The 26,199-nt window shown below is 44.2% G+C and overlaps 1 protein-coding gene across 1 annotated transcript in view; it reads left to right on the top strand.

The window, feature by feature from the left end:
• Positions 1-6,122: 6,122 nt before the first annotated feature.
• The window catches only part of LOC308278322 (uncharacterized protein), a gene marked incomplete at both ends in the record, with an annotated part of 32,691 nt that continues 12,614 nt past the window's right edge, over positions 6,123-26,199 (top strand). Inside the window, 5 exons of the mRNA XM_080718028.1 lie at positions 6,123-7,050; positions 18,227-18,460; positions 19,821-19,994; positions 21,530-21,759; positions 23,935-24,825. Of these exons, the coding sequence (XP_080574154.1) occupies positions 6,123-7,050; positions 18,227-18,460; positions 19,821-19,994; positions 21,530-21,759; positions 23,935-24,825 (2,457 nt within the window). The remainder of the gene's footprint in view (positions 7,051-18,226; positions 18,461-19,820; positions 19,995-21,529; positions 21,760-23,934; positions 24,826-26,199) is intronic.

Here is a 26,199-nt window from a genome sequence, read left to right as displayed (position 1 = left end):
CCTATTACATATGGAAATGATCTAGTAGATAAACTCACCAAGATACATATGATTTTTTCTCTTACTCAAATGCAACAGGCACAGGCATTTCACCGTCAATATCATGTAAATTCTAAAACATTACAACAGCGATTTAAAATCCCTCGACATCAGGCTCGGGAAATTGTAAAAACCTGTAATGCCTGTGCCCCTTTTTTACACCCCTCACATGTGGGCATTTGCCCACGAGGCTTGCTCCCTCTACATCTCTGGCAAATGGATGTAACTCACATATCTGAATTTGGAAAATTGAAATATATCCATGTTTCCATAGATACTGTCTCTGGAATTATTCATGCATCTGCTCATGCCGGGGAAAAGGCACATGACGTCGTCAATCATTGCCTTGAGGCCTGGGCAGCATGGAATATGCCTAAAGAAATAAAAACTGATAATGGCCCGGCTTATACTTCCCAAAAATTCACATCTTTTTGTTCACAGATGGGAATAACTCTAAAGCATGGCCTTCCGTACAACCCTCAGGGACAGGGTATTGTGGAACGCGCCCATCGTACTCTTAAAGAATGCTTGATAAAACAAAAAGAGGGAATTGGAACCAATATGAAACCGAAGCAGCGCCTATCCTTAGCCCTTTTTACTTTGAATTTTTTGCAATTAGATGTCAATGGCAAGACTGCTGCCGATCGTCATTTTGCCCCCTCGGGTACGAGCCAGGGTTTCGTGCGTTGGAAGGATGCCCTCACAGGGCAATGGAGGGGACCTGACCCAGTGCTCACATGGGCCAGAGGCTCTGTTTGTGTGTTTCCACAGAACGGCGCCGATCCTGTCTGGGTTCCAGAGCGGCTGACTCGTCTGGTGAAACAAAAGGATGATGAGCCATCGACTGATTCTTTTGGGGACCATGATACTGTGGAATTCCAAGGATAGGAAGTGATCCACAATGGGGGCTTTTGACTGCTTTTTCTTTTCTATTGCCTTTGAGTCATTCTGCTCAAGTTCTTCCCCGCTTAATCCTTTTACCTTTTCCCCTTAAAATTGGCACAGGAGCAAATTCTACTTTTGCAGGTTATAATTTTACTTATTAGAGCCTGACCATGGCCTTTCATTCTAACCTATTTGATCTGTGGCTTCTTTGTGGGATAAATGGCAGTTGCACGGATTTAGCTCCCCTTGTCATGATTAATGATAATGCGTTTATTGCCGCTAATCTTTCTTGCGAGCTTTCTGCATATCCTACAGATAACCGGTCATCGAAATTTGACAATTTGACAAGACGGTTGCGGTTGGAGATCATCAAAACCAATACTACTCAAGTTGACCCGGTGATGGCCCGCACCTTGATGTCCTGGATCCAACAAGCAGCTCGTCATTTAAAAGAGTGGGCTGGACTGGGTGCTCTTGGTCTTTGTCTGGTCTTACTGTGTATCTTATGTCTCTATTGTCTTAGAAAACTAATCCGTCAGCGCGCTACAGATCAAGTGCTCATAGCTCAGGCATTTGCAGCCATGGAGTTGGGACAATCCCCTCAAATATGGCTTGCGGCGATGGGAAAGTCTTAATGACAGGATGCCAGCTAGGACTGCACTCGGGACCCCGGGAGGGTGCATCCCGAGGAGGGCATGCTCAACTGCATACGGGTTGCCACTGATTCTTGTCCCGTCCCTGGCAAAAGGTGGTGGGCCTAGAAGCCCCTTCCAAACATACAGGGGTTGAGTCCTCTGTCCTCTCCTGTCTGAAAAAACAAAAAAGGGGGAACTGTGACGGGCCCCGCCCATCAGCCAGTAAGTCCGAGAGCTAAGATGGCGCTGAGCGGAAATCTTCCCCAGAGCACTTAGGTGGTAAACAGCTTTCAGGAAGTGACGACAAGAGCATGAGATACACGGGAACACCGCATGCCATAGGGCAACAGCCAATGGACTGGCTGTTGCCATGAGTTGTGCACGTGAACAGTCTGCTGATTGGCTGTTGGGCTCTATATAAGGGGAAGATTTCTGGGGGAGAGAGAGAAGAGAAGATTTACGGGAAGAAGATTTGCGGGAACTGTACAAGAACCTGGGGTAATAAAACTGCTTGAGGAAGATCGTGTAAGAGTCGTCACTGCGCGCGACAGCTCTGACTTGTTGATCACATAGAATCTCACTGGATTTTAGTGGATTAGTCCCCAGAAATGGATCATCCCTTTCTTGTTCCCTGTGAAGGTAAAACTCAGCAATGTCTCTACTAACTTGTTGACAGAAAAAAATCATTGAACAAAGTATCCAGCAGTCATAGAGATCAAACTAACCCAAGAACAATAGATATGTGATGTGGATGGTAACAGTATCTTCTGCACTATGGTAAGAGAAAAGAAAAATAATGGGCATTTAATTTGGAAAAGAAAAGACAAAATTAATACTGTATGAGGATAATCTAGAATGCCATGTCTATGTAGATGAAGAAAATGAAATGGAAGTGAATAGCATTAGTAAAGGTATCTAAAAGAAGGTAGACAGAAATTTTAAAAACTTACTAGCCTATATTTGATAAAGAGATTTTAAAATCGATTAACCAAAGGCAAACTGAAAATAAATATTAAAATAGCTTTTAAAGGGAGTATGGTGACTTGTTATGGATTAAATGTGTCTTAATCTAAATAAACACCCAATATCAGAAAATTGGGTGCTGTGAAACACCCAAATAGGTTAATTAGCAGAAATCTTAATTCAGAGGGCTTCAGTTCTTCAAAATATATTTTGTAGGAAGCTATATCCTCTGCATATAGTCAAAAGTTTTTCATGAGCACAAAAGGTATATAGGACTACAATTTATCTTCTCTAAAACTAATGTTTCTTTGGGCTTCTACTATATGAGATCAGTGTTTATTCTTTTTTCATAAAATCTTATCTAAGAAAGGCATTAGCTTCAAGAAAAACTTATATCTTCTCTCTTTTTAATCATATTAAGTAAAGCTATAAAAAATAAAGACAAGTAAACAAAAACACCTTCACAGAACAACAGAAATGTATTCTAAGCTTGGATGATAAAAGGTATAAAAAACAAGCCTCAGAGAATCATAGAAAATCTGTGAGCCAGACAAGATGAGGTAACGTTTACTCTTAGTGAAAAAGTTGCACAGAACAAGTCTGCTGGGCCCCATAGAGAGGATGTTTAATTAGTAAGTTGTTTTTCTAGAAGGAATAACATTCTGAGCATCCCCAGAGCACAGAAGACTCAGAGCACCTTTTGGTGACTAGCCATAATCACCAAAAAAAAGAAAGACAAAATATGAGAGACTGTGAACTTCGCCAGAAAATTGTCCCTTTGGGGATGAAAGCCCATATTTTCCACTTTCAAAATCAGAGAAGAAACCACAATAAAATTAATCATTCACTGAAAAAGAAGTCTTTACGCCCAGAGTTATCATGTTTATTTATTTTGGAAATTAATTTTAGCTGAATAAAATGGCTATGGAATAATGGCTCAAATTTAAGAGATGCATTTGAACAAAATTCTGAGTACATATCATAATGTAAAAACTTTATCCTCACCACTGAGGAATCTAGAATCAAAGTGGTAGCTCCTTAAACCAATTTAAGTTCCATTTAAAAAGTTTGTTTCTATAGTGTTTTCTTCTGCATTTTCAACTATTCAAGAAAAAGAATACTACTCATCAAGGATTGAGAGTTTGTTTAAACCTTGAATTCTGTCTTATGAGTCATAATTTAGTTGTAAAATTGGTAAGTAGTGAAAACTGGCAATACCTCAGCATTCCTCGTTGTTGGGCACTTTGGAGGGACCACAGTGTGGAGTCACTGCACAGTTTGGGTTTTCTTCCTTCTTCTTTAGCTTTGGGCTAGATTGCCTTAGTCAGAACATAGCCAGGATTGCATGGTTTTATAAGAGACTCGAAATTTTATAAAAACATAAATGAATTAAGCATTTTCTTTATAAACCTTGATATTAAGACTCTGAGTGCCCAACTCAGTTCCAGTCAAGTTCCACAATGAAAAAGTCTGTTTATCTCAGAAATCCAAAATGAAAATATTCTGCAGATATGACTGTGTCTGACAGAAGCATCTGAGAAATGAATGCAGTGGTGCTCCCTTTTTTACTGGAGAGGTCTGAGTCTCCAACCAGATTTTCTTTTTTTTTTTTTTTTTTTCTTTGTTTGTGGTACTGGGGATGGAACCCAGGGGCTTTTCAACCTCCGGGCTACACTCCCAGACCTATTCTTTTTATATTGTATTTGGAAACAGGGTCTCACTAAGTAGCTGAGGCTGGCTTTGAACCTGTGTGATCCTCCTGTCTCAGCCTCGCAAGTGCAGGGATTAAAAGCATGTGACACCATGCCCAGCTTTCCAACCAGATTTTCTTACATCACTTCATACCTTTTAATTACCTTTTCTCTTTGAATATAAAATTTCTGGGCCGTCCAGGCCTCTCTTTGAGAAAAAAATGAATCTGAGCCCTGGAATAACAGAAATCTTACAAAAATAAAAATAATTTCAGACAATAATTTAATCTATTTTGAGAAATTATTGTATTTGTTTCATAACAAATATTATTATAATTAGTATTATAACTTAAATATTATTGTATTTAATTTGTATATGTAATGATGTAGAAACATTTAATAATCATAAATGTATTATTATATAAGTCAGCCTTTTAAAATCAAAAAACAGATATTTAGGTTATCTATCTTTGTTACGTAAAGGTCTAATTTTTCTTGGACATTTTAAAATAATGACATAATTTGATGACGCTTTAACAAGACAATGAGTGATTGCTTAAATCCTGGTGGGGAGAGAAATAATAAAAAATTATAAATAGAAATAGATCTTGAGGGAAGAACTGGCACTCTAACCACTATTGCTTTGGCTTAGTTTCGTATTTCTCATATGACCAGGAAGGTGTGGTCTAGGTAGAGCAGGAATGGAGATCAGTCCCCAGAGATGCCAGATCATTGCTGGTATCCTACTTGCTCACACACACTGCCAGCCAGAGAGTTGTAGGAGGGCAGTTCTCACCCATCTATCCGGGATGGAGATTGGTTTAGAAGTTGTATTTAAATGAATAGTCTCTGATAATCAGAGAGAAAACTAAATTTTTTTTTCTTTTTTCTTTTTTTTTGGTGGTACTGGGGTTCCTGGAAGCCCTTCTACCTCCGGGCTACACTCCCAGACCTATTTTATATTTTTGAAACAGGGTCTCTTAAGCCAGCGCGGCTGGCTTCGAACCTGCGCGATCCTCCTGTCTCCGCCTCCCAAGCGCGGGGATTACAAGCGTGCGCCACCACGCCCGGCTGAAAACTAAATTTTTGGAAGGGAGTAGGTGCTGGTGGTGGGGCGGGGAGGGTGAGAAAAGAAAGGACTAGCAGAAAAAGAGAGATACTTGAATGAAGAGTGGCACTGGCAGAAGCTTGCTAATATTAGTTAGTACTCTAAGTATAGCTTTTCTCATTCTACTAAAATCAAAATATAAAATTTGCTCCACTTTTCACATTTTAAGTGATTTTATATTAATTCAGTCTTTTAAAAACTATTGGCCAATTTTGGCACAGAAATAGGAAAGAACCCATTCCTCTTCAAAGGTCCCCTCTGAAGTGAAGGAACTATTTAAAAGGTATATGAAGCTATAATTCCAACGCTAGGAAGCCTGAAACAGGAAGATCCCATATTCCAGGCCAGTCTCAGCAACTTGCCAAGACCCTGTTTCAAAATAAAATAAATAAATAAATAAAAGGGTCTGGGGGGTGTAGCTAGAATGTAGAATGCCTCTCATATTAACCCCTAGTATGTATTTTTAAGAAAGATATATAATTTTTTTTTTTTTTTTTTTTGGTGGTACTGGGGTTCCTGGAAGCCCTTCTACCTCCGGGCTACACTCCCAGACCTATTTTATATTTTTATTTAGAAACAGGGTCTCCTAAGCCAGCGCGCGGCTGGCTTTGAACCTGCGCTATCCTCCTGTCTCCGCCTCCCAAGCGCGGGGATTACAAGCGTGCGCCACCACGCCCGGCGATATATAAAAATTTAATCCTCTTTCTCTACCAGAGAAAAGAGTAGCCATATTTCTATAGTAACGATAAATACTAGATTTCCTTCCTGCCTGTAGGGACAAAGCCCCACATATAAGAAAAGATGTCCAACGTGAGCCTCGTGGCCACATTCCTCCTCACGGGCCTTCCCCACCCACCAGCGCTGGACACCACACTCTTTGGAGTCTTCCTGCTGATCTACGTTCTCACTGTGCTGGGGAACCTCCTCATCCTGCTGGTGATCAGGGTGGACTCCCACCTCCACACCCCCATGTACTACTTCCTCACCAACCTGTCCTTCATCGACACTTGGTTCTCCACCGTCACGGTGCCCAAAATGCTGATGGCCTTGGCGTCCCCGAGCGGCAGGGCCATCTCCTTCCACAGCTGTGTGGCTCAGCTCTATTTCTTCCACTTCCTGGGAAGCACCGAGTGCTTCCTCTACACGGTCATGTCCTACGATCGCTACCTGGCCATCAGCTACCCGCTCAGGTACTCCAGCATGATGACTGGGAGGACATGTGCCCTGCTGGCCACTGGCACCTGGCTCAGCGGCTCCCTGCACTCTGCCGTCCAGGCCATCTTGACATTCCGCCTGCCCTACTGTGGACCCAACCAGATCCAGCATTACTTCTGCGACGCCCCGCCCATCCTCAAGCTGGCCTGTGCAGACACCTCGGCCAACGAGATGGTCATCTTTGTCAACATTGGGGTGGTGGCCTCGGGCTGCTTTCTCCTGATAGTGCTCTCTTATGTGTCCATCGTGGGCTCCATCCTGAGGATCCGCACCTCTGAGGGAAGACACAGAGCCTTTCAGACCTGTGCCTCCCACTGCATCGTGGTCCTCTGTTTCTTTGGTCCTGGTCTTTTCATCTACCTTCGTCCAGGGTCCAGGGATGCCATAGATGGAATTGTGGCTGTTTTCTATACTGTGCTGACTCCCCTGCTCAATCCTGTTGTGTACACCCTGAGGAATAAGGAGGTGAAGAAAGCATTGAGGAAGCTGAAAAATGGGGTCAGCTTTACTCAGGGTAAATAATCAAGTGAGGCTGGATATGCCTAACTTTACTTTAAATTTATAATTAAACTTTCAACAAGAGTAAAATACTCAGAAATTGCGTTTAAAATGTACGATCTTAATGTTTAATGAAGTAGCCAACTTTTAAAAATATATTTGCATATCAATTGTAAGAATCCCAGTTAAAATATCCACTGAACGAAGATAATCTAAAAGAAAGAATATAGCCAGGCGTGGTGGCGCATGCTTGTAATCCCTGTACTTGGGAGACAGAGACAGGAGGATCGCACAGGTTCGAAGCCAGCCTCACTGGCGTAAGAGACCCTTTTTCCAAATAAAAAATATAAAATGGAGTGTAGCCCAGAGGTAGAAGGGTTCCATCCCCAGGACTACAAAAAAAAAAAAAAAAAAAAGATAAAAGAAAGAATAAAAATTTATTCTTGGTTTTCTGTTCTATTAAGTAAATCATTAGGAAAGTAATTAACGTTTAGCATTCATGTAAATATTCTCTAGAATTCCTATCCAGTATAATATTCTTATAGTTTATCTATTTAAACAAAAGCTTTAGAAAAAAACTCAATTTTTTGAGATTTCTATATTGAAAAGATACTCATAATATTCACAATCTACTATATAGTATCCATATGATGAAATTTTCACTTTATAAGACACTAGACAAAAAATTGTTTGATTCTCAAGAGAAATGTCTTTATTTACCTTCATGAGGTATTGAAAACCACCCAAGTCTTCATTTTTTTCACAGTGACCTCCAAGATTTTTGAGAGTAAACATTTGTTCTTTCGTACAAACCATATGTACATTCAAAGTATCATGCTGGTCACTGATAATAACTATAGAGATATTTTTTCTAAAATTACATAACTCTCTATGTTTTATCCTAAATGTAAAGTATCTGTTTCAGTAATTTTAAAATTATTTTTGTAAAAAAAAAGAGAACAAATATAAAATATACAAAAAGTGAGCAAAAATACTGAGATTAAAATGTGCAATCAAAAATATGGAGAGCACACCTAATTTATATCAAACTACAACACTACTTTCTGCAATTAAACTATGTCCTTATGTCACATATGCTAGATTTAGAGTATAAAATGAATGTTGGGTACTGTCTAGGGAGATAAGGCCTAGGCAAGAACCCCACAATCAGTAGTCTATAATGCACAAATATTCAAAGTGTAAATTAATTTATCTAAAAATAACTAATTGATTTAGATGCCATATGTTTCTTGTTAATGCAATACATGCCAACTCCGTCTAATAGGCCAGGAAGGGAAAGCTGTAAAGCTAGTACTGAAGAAGCTAATAGACTCCTTGGACTCTCGCCAGCTACAGTCCAGAGATACTTGAGCAAGAACATCCCTTCTGTGCCAGCTTGCCATATCCTGATCTGAGTAAGCTGTGAAATGACACTGAAAGGGGAAAAAAATCTTACTAACTATAGTAGCATAACCTACATAAGCCGAAAAGCAGTTATCTATGCACAAGGCTAGTTATTAGTGCTTACTGCAAATTACTAGATGGACAAAGACCCAATATACAATACAATTCACTTTGCAAAAGAGAAAAATGATGTATACATGGGCCATGTTGATTGTCTTTAATTCCTGGTAACATCACACTGTTCTATTTAATTTATGATTACATAAAATGTTATGGAACATTAATTGGGTGGTAGGGCACATGATAAGTGATAGATACACAAAAGAACATTTAAATAATAAAGTCACTATTCACCAAGTTTGGAGAGGAAAACAAGCATAGCCCCATGAAAGGTATGTTGTGGAAGTGCAATGGTGCCCAAGATGGATTTATTATAGTTTTAAATTGGAAATATGCTTGAAGATTCAAAAATATAATAATATATATTACACAAACCATGTTGAAATTAATTTAAATTTTTCATGATGATATCTGAGGTAAATACCTGTTTTAATTAAAAAGTTTATTAAAATAATTGTAGGAATACACAACTTTATAAAGAATAAATAGTGTTACAGAGTTCTTGTCTATATTGCCTGGTTTCCCTCACTAGTAAAAATTTGCAAAACTATAGCATAACATCACAAATAGGATATTGACATTAAAAGAATCGACAGATTTTATTTAGAATCATTGGAAAGGAAATTTGGAATAACTATAATTAATATATTAGGAAATCTAATACAGAAAATAGCCAATATGAAAGAACAGGTAATGTTAGCATAGATGGAAACTCAACAATAGAATCAAAATTTAAAAAGTTATTATCAAAATATTATTACAGCCAGGCATAGTGGTACATGCCTGCAATCTCAGCTACTCTGGAGGCTGAGGCAGGAAATTCTGCCTTGGCAATTTAATCCTAGGTACCAAAAAATCCAACCAACCAACCAACAAACCAAAAAACACTGTAATGGAAATGAAAAGTGCCTTCATGGGCTTAAAATTTGTCACGTTGGTCAACAACTATTGGTGCAGTTTGAAGTCATGGCTACTTGGTAGGAGTGGATCTACAATAGTACAGAATCCTTGCAGTCTTCTGGGAGCATCTTTGAACAAAAGAGAAATCACTCAACGACCTATGGATAGCACTTGCTGCTGAGCAGAATGCAGTGTAGCCTCTGTCAGTAGCATCTGAGGACTGTGCAGCTGGCTGCCTGTCATGGTACTGCTTCCTTGTGCTGACATTAGAGCTGTGCCCACCGTGAATGTCTTGTTATGCTTCACCAATGCTTCAAAGTAAGACCACTGTAGAGGAATGACAGTCTCAGCTGTTCCATTCACTAATATTTCATCACAGTAGAGTTTCCATCTCCTACTTAGGTGCAGTCAGCAGGACATCTGGCCACTCCAGACTTATTACACAAATCACAAATCACATTTTCCAAGTCCCGTTTGGCTTTACACTGTTACTGCTGACTGGGAATGAACTGGATGGGCAACATATTGCTGAATCCTCAGTGCTTCACCAATGTCCTTTGTAGTCATGCACCCAATTGCTTTCAATAGTATGGTTATACAAAATCTGAAAACAAAGGCCATAATATAAAAATATTTCTTAATGATAACTTTGAAAAGGGGCATAGTGACTCTTTTTGAAAATTTCCTATCAAGTAGTTCTACCAAGAATGAAGTCAAGATAAACTTTGATCCTACCAATTTTGCCCACTCACAGTGTGAGAAAAATTAGGTCATATTTTAAATGTGTGAGTTGACACTTTAATGGGGTCTACCTAAATCTCCCTCTCCCACACCCATAGCCACAGGGTGCCATGGCACCTGCTGGTCTTATGGCTGCTTGGGTGCTGATCTGGCCAGGACATGTACATAGGTTTTTATTATTTTCTTCTAGTGAGATTATTAAGGAATAAAAAGAAATATACTCTTTTTAATTTATAAAAAGAAGATACTGTTTTCTCTCATTAAAATTAAAAGCTTCACCCAGTGGGGAGGGTACAAAGAGCTGTGTGCATGCATTATTGTCTGAACCTCTATACCCAATATGATACAAAATTACAGTGCACCAAATAAAAAATAAAATGATAACAATAAAAATAAAAGAAGTCTGGGGACAAAGAAAATTTAAAAATTCAAAATAGAGTACTATTTGGCATGGGAAATGGAATCTCTAAAATTCATTCATACACATTATGTTGCTCATATTCTAGGTGTAACTTAGTACAAATGCATGGCTGGAGCATGCTTTTTTTTTTTAAGTGTAATGCTCTTCATCTTCCATTAGTGATTGGCTCCTCTGCCTCATCTGATTAGATGCCTGGCCATTTACCATGGTATTTCGCAGATACTTTATAATACTCTCTAAATTCCATGAGCTTCCCATGGAACTCTGTAGCTCTGGAACATAAATACTGTCTTGAAGTTCTGTTCCTTCTGCACCTGAAACTTAGTAGTTGCTTAATTAGAATGATTGTAGGAATCACTGCATTGATCATTTACTGAGAAAACTGGAGTTAGCTCATAAACGAGCACCAGCCCTTGGATCATTACAAAGTTCACTCTGTGCCTTCGAGGTAGAACCAGACTCAACCTGTTTTTAACTGTTTAATTTCTTCTAATGTAAAGCCATCTTAATTACTAGTTAACTCAAAAAAGGCAGTTTCAGGAAATCAATCAGACACACCATAACCACATCCATGCATTGTTTTTATTTATTTTTTATTTTTGGTGGTACTGGGGTTCCTGGAAGTCCTTCTACCTCTGGACTACACTCCCAGACCTATCTTTTTATATTTTTATTTGGAAACAGGGTCTCTTAAGCCAGCGTGGCTGGCTTCGAACCTGTGCGATCCTCCCATCTCTGCCTCCCAAGCACGGGGATTACAAGCGTGCGCCACCACGCCTGGCTGCATTGTTTTAGAAATAGAGCAAAACGGAAATTATGGCACTAATAATGAGCCTTAGGGACACCACAGTTCAGTACTCCAGAGCTGTTGTTTTAAGAGAGACCCAAGAGAATAGATGAAAATATGGTATCAGATAGTGCAAGATCAGCTGAGGTTTCATCATTCCCTCTGTGGATGCAAGCATTACTTTCTGGTTTTTATTATTTTCTTCTATTCTTACCTTTTGAAAACAGTTCTGAACTCCCCCAAGAGAATAATAATGACACAGTGAAGTTATTGCAAAATGAGGCTGTCCTAATATTTGATAGTGCAAAGGGTTCATTACTGAATTACTAAAATCCGCTCTTTTCTTTATTTTCCAAAACTTTTGCTAGTGTTTTATGTCATCCCACCTCCCTCATCTTATTCCATTCAATTCCATTTTAATTGCATGAAGAAAACATATTTGAGGAAGGACTACAGGCTGATGCTTAGAATTTCACATTGTTTTTTATTAGACTTGTCACATAAAAGAAGTCATGAAACTGAAGGGGAAGGAAGATGGTTTAATTTAGATATACAGAGACTGAAGGAATAGACTTATTATCAAAGGTAAATCTCTAGCAAGTGAAATTATTATGACCTTAAACAAAGAAAATAAGAGGTAGATTTTAAAAATCTTACAATGACATCCAATGGGTAACTATACAAGAGTGTATACTTTGCCCCATCAATGATTATTTATACTTATGGATGTAACTTGCTCCTCAAAACCAGTTAAGTTACTGAAAATACATGAAAATAATGTTCTATAGTGTTTAATATCATGTGCTTTAGATCCAAATTGTCTGAGATGACTTTGACCATCTTCCTCAGTTGTGATATGAATTTAGATAATATCTCCTGTCTTTTCAGATTCTTCTAAAGAATGAATTGAGATATCCTTATAAAGCATGTCACATATCACAAACTCAATAATGTTTACTATCTTGTTTATGAATAATTTAATTGAGTGTGCTTTTATTTTTGCACATTTTAGTATAGTTAAATCTCTTGAAAAAATAATTAACACACAAGTAACAAGTTTACCAAAAATTTTAGTTGACCCTAGGAAAGATCGCCTATTCAATAATGATAATAATTATTGAAGTAACTTCTTGTCAGTAAAGGCTAAATTTTTGTATCCTTAAGGATACTATTTAATGCAGGTAACAGAATAAAAACTAAGCAAGGGGACTGTGTCACAGAAAAAAAAAAAAACACTCAACACAGCAAAAAAAAAAAAAAACACTCAACAAAAATGAAAAGGCAACTTATGGGAGAAAAAACTTTGAAAATGATACAGTTGACAAAATGTTATTATTGAAAATATTCAAGGAACTCACACAACATGATAGAAAACTAGGAAAAAAGATGATCTATAAGAATGGGCAAAATACTTGAATAAATATTTTTTCAAAGAAATAAAAATTGCCAGCAGGCATATGAATAGATTCTCATCACCAGTTATCAGAGAAATGAAAGTCAAAGCTACACTGAAATGTTACTTCCTACCTAAAAGGGTGGCTATTACCAAAAGTCTAAATTCTAGTTGATTACATGTAGACATCCACAAGTTTGGGCTGTGTATTAAGTGGTGTTTTGTCTGTGCTGGCCTTATTTATTTCATGTGTAAAAGAAATATGTTGAAATGCTATGGTAATAAGGATATAATTATATTTTTCTATTATATTTTCTTAAAGATACTATTTAATGCTGGTAGCAGATTAAAAACTAAGCAAGGAGATTAGTTAAACATAACATTGGCCTCTCGTATAATGTGGTCTGCCAAAGTTCCAAGAGTAAGGTGGTGGCAGAAGGAGATACCTAAAGGACCACTATCTATAGCAAAAGACTCCTTCTTTGTGCAAAACATGAGCATCTCCTTAGGTAAAGTAAGGAATTCATGGTCAGTAATGTGATGGAGGCTAGAGGTACCTACTGTTAACTTCATTCTGAACCCACTTACCAACCTTAAAAGTACTCAGGTCTCATGCAAAGTGGTGATTACTCTGCATTGGTCAAGGTAATCCTGGTTACAGAGATACGGCTGCTAGAAGATGACTAAGACAATTTTTCTATGGGAACAATCAACATGGCCAACATGTGCTAGTAAGGAGGACTCATCACTGGGACCACACAGCATACACATTTACCCACACCGCCACTAAAAGATATAAAAAGTTATTTGCAAAACAGCAGCCAGAGTAAATGACCTCTGATATTTGTTTCATTCTTTGAATAGTCTCCCAGTAACTGTAAAAAAAAAAAAAAAAAAAAAAAGTATAGTTGTATGGTTTGCGAGAGATAGATCCACAGACACGCGAGATCGGCCATGCAGGCGGCATAAGTCTTTATTAGACCGGCCCATCAGTCCCAGGCAGCTCCCTCCCCCACCCCCGTGTCGCGGGTGCGGGTTGGGGGTGGGAGAGGGCGTGGAAGAGAGCCTTCCACGGATATAGAAAATCTCTCCGTCTCACAGGCTTCTTCTGTGTGTGGCTTCCCTGTGTGTGTCGAGATCGCCGCGTTCCCCTTTTTATCAAAGGGGAGTGGCTTTCCGTGGGAACTTGCAGGGTAAGGAGGCGGGTCAGCCCCGCCCCTGTCCCATATGGGGGTTGAGGACCTAACATCCCGGCCTTTTTGGTCATAAGGGCGACGACTCTATCGAACTACTTCCTGCTGACAGAGTGGGCGGAGTCAGGGGCCCCAGGCCGGGAGTCAGGGTCCAATCCCCTGGAAGGGCGGGGGCAGGCAGGCGTGGCCGCGGTGAGAGCTGGAGGTTACCCTGGTTAACAGGCAAGGTGCTATTAGAAAAAGAAAAAAATTGTGAGAGCAGATCCTAGGAGCCCTTTAAATATGAGGTAGATTGTCACTAGATCTATTATTTAAATAGCAGCATTTCCCTGAGGAGAACGTCTTTTGCCCCTTCAGCAGTTTTTATTCGACCAGAGTTATTAATAGCAGCAACTCCCTGAGTGGGTATAGGTCTGTCTGGTCAAACGAACATCTGCTACTGCGTCAGGAGCATCAGTACCCGACTTCCAAGGTTTAATACTTATGGCAGTTCAACATCCGAAGAGGGAGAGCACCATAACCTGTAAACAAGTGGACCTGCTAACATGTAAACATCAAAGAGAGTTATGTCGAGAAAAACGAAGCTTAGTAGGTCCTAATACTGTGCAAGAAAATTCGTCCTGGGACTGTTGCAGTGGGGCCCTTTTCAGCCGAGTAAGATGGTGCCAGTTGGGGTCCCCCAGCAGTTTGGCTGCGGTGGGTGTGGTGAGGATTACTGTGAAGGGCCCCGTCCACCGTGGTTGAAGTTGTTTTGGCTGGAGTGACTTGAGAAGGACCTGATCTCCCGGCTTGAGGGCCTTAGCTGTATGGTGTGGAGCTGTTTCGTCAGTCCCCGGTTGGGGAAGGTATCGGTCAGCATGTTCCCTAAGAAGGTGCCTGAGGAGAGACAAATAAGGGAGATAGGAAGACAAAGGAGGGGGGTCCGAAGGAAGAGTGTGATTAAGCAAGAAAGGGCGGCCGTATAGCAATTCAAATGGGCTCATAAAGGTGGGGCTTCGGGGGGTGGCCCTCACCCGGGCCAGAGCTAGTGGCAGGAGCTCCGGCCATGAAACCCGTAATTCCAGAGAGAGTTTCGTTAAGTGATTTTTGAGAATTCCATTCATCCTTTCTACCTTTCCTGAAGACTGTGGTCGGTATGGAACATGGAGATTCCACGCAATGCCCAGAGCTTGTGTCACCTGCTGAATGACTTTAGAAACAAAAGCTGGACCGTTATCAGATTGCAAGGAGTTAGGGAGGCCAAAACGAGGAATGATATCTGAGCAGAGAACATTGGCTACCGTGCTGGCTGTCTCATCCTTTGAAGGAAAAGCCTCCACCCAACCCGTTAGGGTGTCAACCATGGTAAGAAGATATTTAAGTTTTTTATGGGGAGGCATATGTGTGAAGTCAATCTGCCAGTCCTGTCCTGGCAGGTGTCCCCTCATTTGGTGGGTGGGGAAGGAGGGGCGAAGGCCTCCCTGAGTGGATACAGCAGCGCAAGTGGAGCAGGAGGCACTGACTTTACCAATTAGCTGTAGTAGGAGAGGAGAATAGAACAAGGGGCTCAGAAAATGCTTTAGTGCCATGGGTCCCACGTGAAGAGAGTTATGTATTAAGCTGATGATTTCTTCAGCCTGGGCCTTAGGCAGAGCAATTTTATCCTGTACCATGAGCCAGCCATCTTTCGCGCTGGACGCCCCAAGTTTTGTCAGGTGTTCTCGTTCAGCCGGGCTGTAATTAGGCACCATTGTAGGGAGTGTTAGAAACAGTATAGGTGCCGGCGGGCTTGGCTGAGCCTGCTGTGTCAGCTGTCGCGCTGTATAATCAGCTTTATTGTTTCCTTTTGCCACTAAGGAAGACTCCGTCCGATGGCCCCTACAGTGAATGATGGCCAGCTCGGATGGTAAGGAAAGGGAGTCTAGAAGCTTTTTAATTAGGGTAGCATTGATAATGGGTGATCCCTTGGTGGAGAGAAACCCTCTCTCTCTCCAGATTGAGGCATGACAATGTGCTATTAGAAAGGCATATTTAGAATCGGTGTAAATGTTTGCTCGCTTGTTTTTTGCCAGCTGTAAGGCTCGAGTTAGGGCGATCAGCTCAGCCTTTTGTGAGGTAGTACCGTCCGGTAATCTGGCAGCTTCAACTGTTTGGGTTAGAGTGACCACTGCATAGGCTGCTCTCCTCTTACCTCTGGCATCAGGAACAGAGCTGCCATCAACGAAATAAGTGACATCTGGATTAAGAAGGGGGGTGTCCTGGAGGTCCGCCCGAGGTTTGGCTAGAGCTTCAATTACATCAACACATGAGTGAACATCGCTAAATGAACCCGAATCAGGGCCCTGACCCTGGCTCACTGGTAACAGAGTGGCCGGGTTAAGGGCTGGGGAATGAGATAGTTTAACACTTGGGTTTTCCATAAACAGCAAATAAAGTTCCTGAATACGGGATGGTGACAAAAGAGGGAGTGCTCGTGGAGAGAGCAAATCCTGGAGCCTATGTGGGGAGAAGACCTGCAGGGGCATCTGAAGGCAGATTTTAAGAGCCTCTTTTGTGAGTGCGGCTGCTGCTGCCAGAGCCCTGAGGCAGGGTGGCCAGCCCCGGGTGGTGGGGTCCAGTTGCTTGGACAGATAGGCCACTGGCACCTGAGTTGGTCCCAGGGGTTGCGTGAGCACTCCTGTGGCTATTCCTTGCCTTTCGTCAGTAAATAACAAGAAGGTCTTAGTGGGGTTGGGGAGTGCCAGTGGAGGCGAATTAAGGAGAGCCTCTCGAAGAGCCTGGAAAGCTTGTCGAACGATCGCAGGCGAAGTGAGAGGGCCAGCCGGGGTTTCCTTAATTGCCTCATGTAGTGGCTTAGCTATGATGGCAAAGTTGGGGATCCAATGTCGGAAAAATCCCACAAAGCCCAAAAAGGATTGGATCTGACCAGCTGTGGTGGGCGGCTGTAAGTCTCGTAAGGCCTTGACCCTGTCCACCGTGAGTCCCCGAGTGTTGGGGGTGAGGTGGAGGCCTAGGTACTGCACTTCAGGCATTGATAATTGGGCCTTATGTGGGGCCACCCTATAGCCCTTGCTCCCAAGGAAATTAAGGAGGAGAGCAGTGTGACGCTTAGACATTTCTAAGGAGGGGCTACAAAGCAAAAGGTCATCTACATATTGTAGTAGAGAACTAGGCTCTAAGGGGCATTGAAGGAGATCCCGCGCTAGAGCCTGCCCAAAGAGATGTGGGCTGTCTCGAAAACCCTGGGGGAGGACCGTCCAGGTAAGTTGCTGGGCGACCTGGGTGTCGGGGTCCTCCCAAGTGAAGGCAAAAAGGGGATATGATTCCGGATGAAGGGAAATTGTATAAAATGCGTCCTTTAAATCAAGGACTGAGAAGTGGGTAGTATTGGGGGGAATCTGAGACAGGAGGGTATAGGGATTAGGGACCACCGGGTGGATTGGTATCACTGCCTCGTTAATCAAACGGAGGTCTTGGACTAGGCGGTATGTCCCGTTAGGCTTTTTAACTGGGAGGATGGGGGTATTATAAGGGGAGTTAATAGGGATGAGCAATCCCTGCGCCAGGAGACGAGAAATGATTGGCTTAAGCCCGCGCCGATGAAGGAGGGATATCGGAAACTGGGCGCGAGCAGGAAAAATATTGGGGTCACGTAGGGTAACCCGAACCGGGGTGTGGTGAGTTGCCACCACTGGGGTACTGGTGTCCCATACTATGGGGTCCACCACATCTGTCGGAAGGGGGGGTTTTTCCTTTTGGTCTTCTATTGTAGCTGTAGCTATTAAAAATATGTTAGAGGAAGCGGACACCAAGGGAAGATTAAATGAAAGTTCTGCCCCAAGTTTGGTTAAAAAATCTCTACCCAAAAGGGGGGTAGAACATGATGGAATAATCAGGAATGGATGGCTGACCATAAAATTCTCCAGATGGCATAACAGGGGGCCTGTGATACGTGGGCAGGAGGGTAGGCCGTCAATCCCTTGGACCGAGATTTGGGAAGGGAAACTAGGTCCAGAGAAGGAAGGGAGGACAGAGTAGGTAGCTCCCGTATCAATCAGGAAAGAGATTGGTTTACCCGCTACCTGTAGCGTGACCCTGGGCTCAGCTTGGGTAATACGGGTGGCCGAGGCCGGGGAGTGTCAATCTTCAGCCAGACCCAGTAGTGCCATTGGCGGGGCCTGATCTGGAGGGGTGGTTCCCCGGTGTTGAGGCACCTGAGACTCACCTCCTCTCCAAGGACATTCACTTCTCCAGTGTCCTTCTTGGCCACACGCCGGGCACGGTCTGGTTGGCGGACGTGGTTGGGGACAACTGCGTGCCCAGTGACCAGCACCACCGCACTTGAAACAGGTTCCAGAGGGTGGCTGTCGTTGCTGGCGTCCTCCCCTAAGTGGCGCTCGCCGTCCCGAAGGCTGCTTATCCTCAGCTGGCCGCAGGGCCGCCGCCAGGGCTTGGGCCTGTATATTCGCCATCTGGCGAAGTTGGAGCGTACGTTCTACTTCTGCCTGTTCCTCTCTGGAATTAAAAACTTTAAATGCCATGTTCACCAAGTCTCGGATAGGAGTTTGAGGGCCATCCTCAGCCTTTCTTAGTTTTCTCCGAATGTCAGGAGCTGATTGCCCAATAAAATGAGTGGCTAATATGACTGAGCCTGCCTCCGTAGATGGGTCTAAACGGGTATAACGGGTAAAAGCCTCTCGTAACCGATTTAGAAAAACAGCTGGGTTTTCGTCTGGACCCTGGGTAATTTCCTTAAGCTTATCATAATTAACTGCCTTATGGGAGGCATCTCTCATACCATCAAGAAGACATTGTATCATATAATTTCTTATTTCTATCCCCTCCTTTATATTATAATCCCAATTAGGTTCCTCGGAGGGAACTGCAGCGTTACCGGTAGGAAGTAATGGGTTGGTTACGTGGGCCTGGTCGGCCCTCTCTCTGGCCGCTTTCAGGATACGGTCACGTTCATCTGGAGTTAAAGAAGAAGTTAGAATGACATGAAGATCCCGCCAAGTTAAATCGTATGCTTGTATAATATGTTGGAATTCCTTGATGAAACCACTGGGATTGGCTGAGAAAGAGCCCAGTTTTTTCTCAAGTTGTCCGAGGTCAGGAAGGGAAAAAGGAACATGTACACGGACCACTCCCTCTGCACCAGCCACCTCACGAAGCGGGGCCAGGAGAGAAGGAGGATTTCTGGAACGAGTCCGGTGACCTATGGGGGTAGGCGAGGGGGAGGTCAGGATCGGTCCCTTGAGGGAGGAAGGCGGGGGAGAAAGAAGTGGGTTAGAGCAAGAGGCCGCTCCGGAAGGAGCTGACGGTCGCAACGGTACGGAGAGATCTTGTGGGTCAGGCTCATCCGTAAATGAGGCCGGTGTCTCGGCCAGGTCAGGCTCCGGTATCCATGTTTCCTTGTACAATGGCGGCTGTGAGTCAGCTGGTTTACCAGCCTGTGTCCCAGAGGGGCCACCAGGTGGCGCTTGTGGGTTGCCAGGGGGTGTCCAAGATGGCGGCTGTGGCCCGCGGGACTCCCCAGCCAGCATGACTCGGGCAGCAGGGCTAGGTGGGGAGGCAAACAGAAAATGCAGGCGCCAGAACGGCTGTAAATACAACAGGTCAGGCCATTTCGCCGAACGTGTGCAATATTCACTGAGAGCCATTAACATTCTAGGATTTAATGTCCCCATTACCGGCCATCGAAGGTTATCAGTTAAATCATATGTCGGCCAAATCTTAGTGCAAAGAGAAATAAGTTTTTCTGGGGACAGTTCCCCTGAGAAGCCCAAAGCCTGGAGATTAGCCAGGACGCGGCCCAGGGCCGACTGGGAATCAATCTTAATCTTAGATTGCTGGTTTCCCCCCATCTCGGATAAGCGGCAGGAACAAAGTCAGAACTCCAGCGTCCTGGGGTCCAACCCTTTGTTCAAAAATAGATTGGCGTGTCAGAGAAAAGACGTCTCTAATTCCCGTACACACCCGCAGCGCGGCCTGGCCGGCTGGAGGGGACTCAGGGCCGAACGTTCGGATTTTTTTAATCAGCCAGAAACCTGAGTCCGGAGGGGGCTAAAAGCCGGAACCCGCTTATCCAAATTAAAAGGGAAGCTTACCGCAGTGTGAGCGCAGAGGGGCTGCAGAGCCAGGCCCACGCTGTGGAGATGTGTGTGAAACAATGGCAGTTAATAGTATTTTAAGATGTCCGCCGACTTTTATGATTGGCCAGGAGAAAAATGGGAGGGTTTTAGAATTTTAATTAGCCCTAGGATTGGTTAAGAGTGAAAAATAGGGTGGAGTCTAAGATGGCCGACCTGCAGTTTGGGAAAAAAAAATGGCCGCCGTTACCCTCAGAGAAGAAAGGAGGCAAAATGGCTGCCGACCTGTGGGTTGGACAAAATGGTCACCCCAGCATAACCACGTGCTAAGGGAAGATGGCTTCCACCAGCATAACCATGTGTTAAAGATGGCCGCTATCACTATAACCACGTGTTAAAGATGGCCGCTATCAGTATAACCACGTGTTAAAGATGGCCGCTATCACTATAACCACGTGTTAAAGATGGCCGCTATCAGTATAACCACGTGTTAAAGATGGCCGCTATCACTATAACCACGTGTTAAAGATGGCCGCTATCAGCCTCAGAGGAGGAGGCAAAATGGCTGCTGCCGTCCCCCTAAAAGCCCAGAAGCGAGTATCAAAATGGCTGCTGCCGTCCCCCTTAAAGCCCAGAAGCGAGTATCAAAATGGCTGCTGCCGTCCCCCTAAAAGCCCAGAAGCCAGTACCAAAATGGCTGCTGCCGTCCCCCTTAAAGCCCAGAAGCGAGTATCAAAATGGCTGCTGCCGTCCCCCTAAAAGCCCAGAAGCCAGTACCAAAATGGCTGCTGCCGTCCCCCTAAAAGCCCAGAAGCCAGTACCAAAATGGCTGCTGCCGTCCCCCTCAGAGCCCGGGTGCCAGTACCAAAATGGCTTTTTTTTTTTTTTTTTTTTTTTTTTTCCGACCAGGAATTGAACTCAGGTCACGGCGATTAGAGCGCCCCATCTTAACCACTGGACCACCAAGGATTTGGTTTTAAAATCTAGTACTTACAGCAATGTAGTAGCAGGCGGGGAGAATCGGAAATCCGCTGTGTCTTTTTTGGGACGCGCCCAGCTGCTGGGAGCTGGGGCTGGGGCTGGGAATGGGGTCGGAGATCTGGGAGCTGTTGGGGGCTGCCTCGGGGCATGGGTTGCCGGGCCCATGGCGTGGAGACAAAAAATGGCTTTAGGCGCGCGCCCAACATGGGGCTGGGCCCCGAGGGGCACCGCCAGGGGCAAATTAGCTAGAGATCCCGGCAGTGATGGAATCCTCCATGGCACGGGGAGCTGGCGGCTCGGGGCCGCGGGCGTAGCACAGGCGAGGGCGGGAGGCGGGAGCGCGTATTTTTTTTTTCAGCAGTTTGTAGAAGTCTGGGCGGGCGGAGGCCGCGCATGTAGTTAAATAAGCTGAGAGTCCAGTAAGCCAGGTCCCCGCGTCTTTCGGGAACGCGCCGAGCTGCTGGGGGGATCCTAACCGCCACAGCTGGGGCTGCGCCCGGCCGCGGTTCGGCGTGCGGGCCGCTCCCCATGGCGGCGGCGGCGGCGGCGGCGGCGGCGGCCCGCGGCCAGGACCTGGTCCCGCGGCGCATCACGCCCGACCCGCCCGGCGGGCAGCGGCTGGGAGGCAGCGGGCTTGGGAGGGTCGAGGCTGGCGGCATCCGAGGCTCGGGACCGCGGCCGCGATCCTGCTCGTGCCGAGCTGGAACGGTCGCTGTAGGAGGTCCAAGCGGCAGGCAGGTAGAGCGCCGTAGCAGTCGGAACATGGCCGCCGGCTATCAGCAGAGCGCGGGAGGCCGCCGGACTCCCAGGAATCTGCAGGGAGGCCCGTTTTAGGCGCCGGGGCATTGTCGCAGCCAGGATAGGAAAAAGGTCTCCGGTCCAGTCAGGCATAGGGCGTCAGCGGCGGGGTGCCGGGCGGGGCTCGGGCCATAGTCTTTTAGTGTCAGGCGATGTAGCGCAAAAGTTTGGAGAGCATAGATCCAAAGGCCAAAATAGTTACGTCGGGTTTCATTTCGGCACCAGGTCCCGGGTTTCGGCACCAGGTGTATGGTTTGCGAGAGATAGATCCACAGACACGCGAGATCGGCCATGCAGGCGGCATAAGTCTTTATTAGACCGGCCCATCAGTCCCAGGCAGCTCCCTCCCCCACCCCCGTGTCGCGGGTGCGGGTTGGGGGTGGGAGAGGGCGTGGAAGAGAGCCTTCCACGGATATAGAAAATCTCTCCGTCTCACAGGCTTCTTCTGTGTGTGGCTTCCCTGTGTGTGTCGAGATCGCCGCGTTCCCCTTTTTATCAAAGGGGAGTGGCTTTCCGTGGGAACTTGCAGGGTAAGGAGGCGGGTCAGCCCCGCCCCTGTCCCATATGGGGGTTGAGGACCTAACAATAGTGTGTGCAAGAGAAAAATAACCCAAAATAAACATATTAAGTCAGATGGATGAACAGTTCATTCCTCTCTATCTGAGATAGCATTCAAAATTCATTCTTACAAAGAAAAAAACTATCACACACACACACAAAAAAAAAATGAATAATCAGAATGGGAGCCAGGCATGGTGGAGCACACCTGTAATCCCAGTACTTGGGAGACTGAGACACCAGGATCACAGCTTCATGATCAGCCTCTGCGATTTAGTGAGGCCTTCTCAACTTTGTGACTAATAGGGCTAGAGGAATGGCTTAGAGGTAGAATGCCTCTGGGTTCAATCCTCAGTATCATAAAAATAAATAAATAATAAATAAATAAATGTCCAGTATGTACCAATATTGTGAAATGGTTTCAAGATGTATCTGAAAATAATGTCAGTATTAGAAAGCCAGAAGCTTCAGGGAAAGGGCTGCAGGAGTTCCCCAAGTACCAAGGGGTATTAGCAAGAGAATAAAGGAAGATCAGAGTCTTTTACATTTCTAAGAGAAGCAAATTTCTCCAAGGATGTGGCTGGGATGGCTCATGAGGAAGCCCAGGATCTTTTACATTTTAAAGATAAAGGAATTTCCCCAAGAATGTGAGGGAATGCCATGAGCCTCCAAGATATCCCAAACTCCCTATAATCAACTAATACCTTTGGGGGTATAATAAAAGGTTTGGGGTCTGTGCCAGAGACAGGACAGGTCTACAGGAAGGAATACACACATTAAAAAAAAAAAAAAAAAAAAAAAAAAAAAAAAAAAAAAAAAACCTGCCCTGGAGAAAGGGCAGATCTAGTCTGGTCAGAAGACTTGGTATAAAATGTCCTGGGTCCAGAAAAACCTCCGGTGACTTCTTTTAAAGTCACCTCCCTATATGACCTCTGGTATAGGGCTTTATTAAATCTGTCCTATCCTCCCATCTTTGTAAAAATTAAATCGTTTAAGCTTACAGCAAGAGTTAGGAATATAATTTTTACACATAGCTCAGAACAAGAACCCACAGCTATATTTCTCATGTTTACAGTTTCGAGAGCCAAAAAAATCCCCCAGAATAGTCTTCCACCATTACATAGCACAGAACTAATTATGACATTAAAAACTCTTACAAAAATCTGTGAAACAAATATTCCATGCTAGATGATTTTGAACATTTTTTAACACTGAGAACTGTGCATGCAGTAAGTTTTCTGTGGATAACTAAATAATATCCTTTTTTTTGTACTGGAAATTCTATCCAGGGGTATTATACCTCCAAACTATACCCCAGCACTATTTCACTTTTTATTTTGAGCCAAGGTCTTTCTGAGGTGCTGAAGGTATCAAAAAAGTGCTGAGACTGTCCTCTAATCTGTGATCCTCCCCTCTCAACCACTCAAGTACTGGGATCGTAGACATACACCTGTAATGATATTCTTAATTTTGAAAGAATAAAATACTTTCTAGTGTTTACTCGCTCTGAAAATGGAGTACTTTGTCTTTCAGCTTCCACAGCGCATTCTTCACCTCCTTGTTCCTCAGGGTGTACACAACAGGATTGAGCAGGGGAGTCAGCACAGTATAGAAAACAGCCACAATTCCATCCACGGCATCCCTGGACCCTGGACGAAGGTAGATGAAAACACATGGCACAAAAAAACAGAGGACCACGATGCAGTGGGAGGCACAGGTCTGAAAGGCTCTGTGTCTTCCCTCAGAGGTGCGGATCCTCAGAATGGAGCCCACGATGGACACATAAGAGAGCACTATCAGGAGAAAGCAGCCCGAGGCCACCACCCCAATGTTGACAAAGATGACCATCTCGTTGGCCGAGGTGTCTGCACAGGCCAGCTTGAGGATGGGCGGGGCGTCGCAGAAGTAATGCTGGATCTGGTTGGGTCCACAGTAGGGCAGGCGGAATGTCAAGATGGCCTGGACGGCAGAGTGCAGGGAGCCGCTGAGCCAGGTGCCAGTGGCCAGCAGGGCACATGTCCTCCCAGTCATCATGCTGGAGTACCTGAGCGGGTAGCTGATGGCCAGGTAGCGATCGTAGGACATGACCGTGTAGAGGAAGCACTCGGTGCTTCCCAGGAAGTGGAAGAAATAGAGCTGAGCCACACAGCTGTGGAAGGAGATGGCCCTGCCGCTCGGGGACGCCAAGGCCATCAGCATTTTGGGCACCGTGACGGTGGAGAACCAAGTGTCGATGAAGGACAGGTTGGTGAGGAAGTAGTACATGGGGGTGTGGAGGTGGGAGTCCACCCTGATCACCAGCAGGATGAGGAGGTTCCCCAGCACAGTGAGAACGTAGATCAGCAGGAAGACTCCAAAGAGTGTGGTGTCCAGCGCTGGTGGGTGGGGAAGGCCCGTGAGGAGGAATGTGGCCACGAGGCTCACGTTGGACATCTTTTCTCACTCTTGGTCACGCTCCCTATGGAGATATGAAGGCTGACCTTTAGCATTTTATTACCATTCTCTATGTGGCAACTGCACCATCCATAGTGGATACTTCTAGAGTTGTACTCAGTTTTGCTTGTTGTAAAGCTTCTTTGGTAAGGGTGATGGAACAACCTTGGCATCTTTATAAGAGACACACCGATAAGAGACAAACCCAGATATTTGCAGAAGAAAATAGAAGACAGACTTTGTATCTGATTGTTTTATGTCTTATAGATTTCAACCAACAGTAACAGGAAACACACAATTTTGTTTTCTCGCCCTTTCTGTGGATCAGGCAAGCTGAGGATTCATCTCAAGGTCTCATAGGTTTTTGTTTTGTTTTGTTGTTATTTTGCAGTACTAGGGATGGAACCCAGGGGCATTCTACCTCCGAGCTACACCCCCAGCCCTATTTTTTATTCTTTATTTTGAAACAGTGTCTCACTGAGTTGCAAAGGGCCTCACTAAGTAGTAGCTGAGGCTGTCCTCAAACTGTGATCCTCCTGTCTCAGTCTCCTAAATGCTGGGATACAAGCATGCGCCACCACGCCCGGCTTCTCATAGGTTTAATCCAGATAAAAACCGGCAATACAATCTCATAGGAGGTTCTGGATCCTATTCCAAACTTATTGTGGTTGTTTAAAAAACTTAGTTCCTATAGTTTGGGACTGAGGTCCCAGTTTTCTTGGTGATTTTTGCAGTACACATTACTCTAGTGTCCTAGAGGCCACCTGCAGGCTCTAGGAGGTCTAGTCACCTGGCCTCTTCACAGTATGACAAAATCTTCTTAAATCCCCCCCAAAATAACTCCTTTGGCTTTGACAAAGTGCTGCATGATAGAATGCAAAGAAAAGGTGTTCATCCTAGTATACGGCCCCCACTCAGTCCAATGTAGGTGATTGTACAGAGAAAGGACACCAGGCAGAGATGGTCTCCAATACTGTTTGGAACTCTACCTGCTACATTCTATTCTATCCCCAAAGCTTGTGGGGGCAACATAGAGCCAAGAATTTAATTGATAGTATCGAGGAAAGTTTTGAAAATCCAAGGTATACTGAAACTATTTTCCCATATCCTCTTATGCTATCGGACATCACTAATATCATCTAATTCTTCGAGGGTTGCACACAATATATAAGATGATAGATACATGAAAAGTACTTACTGCAGTCCTGAACATGTGGTAACTGCTCAACAAATATTGAAACAATCCCACCAGGCCTTGTAGCAAGGCCACAGAATTGCCTTTTCTGGTGTTAAATGGAAAGAGACTAAGCGATTTCTTGGCATTTGCTGAGACTTCTCAAGAAGTCTTTCTTCTTGAGAAAGACA

This window comes from Muscardinus avellanarius (assembly GCF_963383645.1).
Source record: "Muscardinus avellanarius genome assembly, chromosome: 1".
NCBI lineage: Eukaryota > Metazoa > Chordata > Mammalia > Rodentia > Gliridae > Muscardinus > Muscardinus avellanarius.
This window is presented reverse-complemented; position numbering and strand designations above follow the sequence as displayed.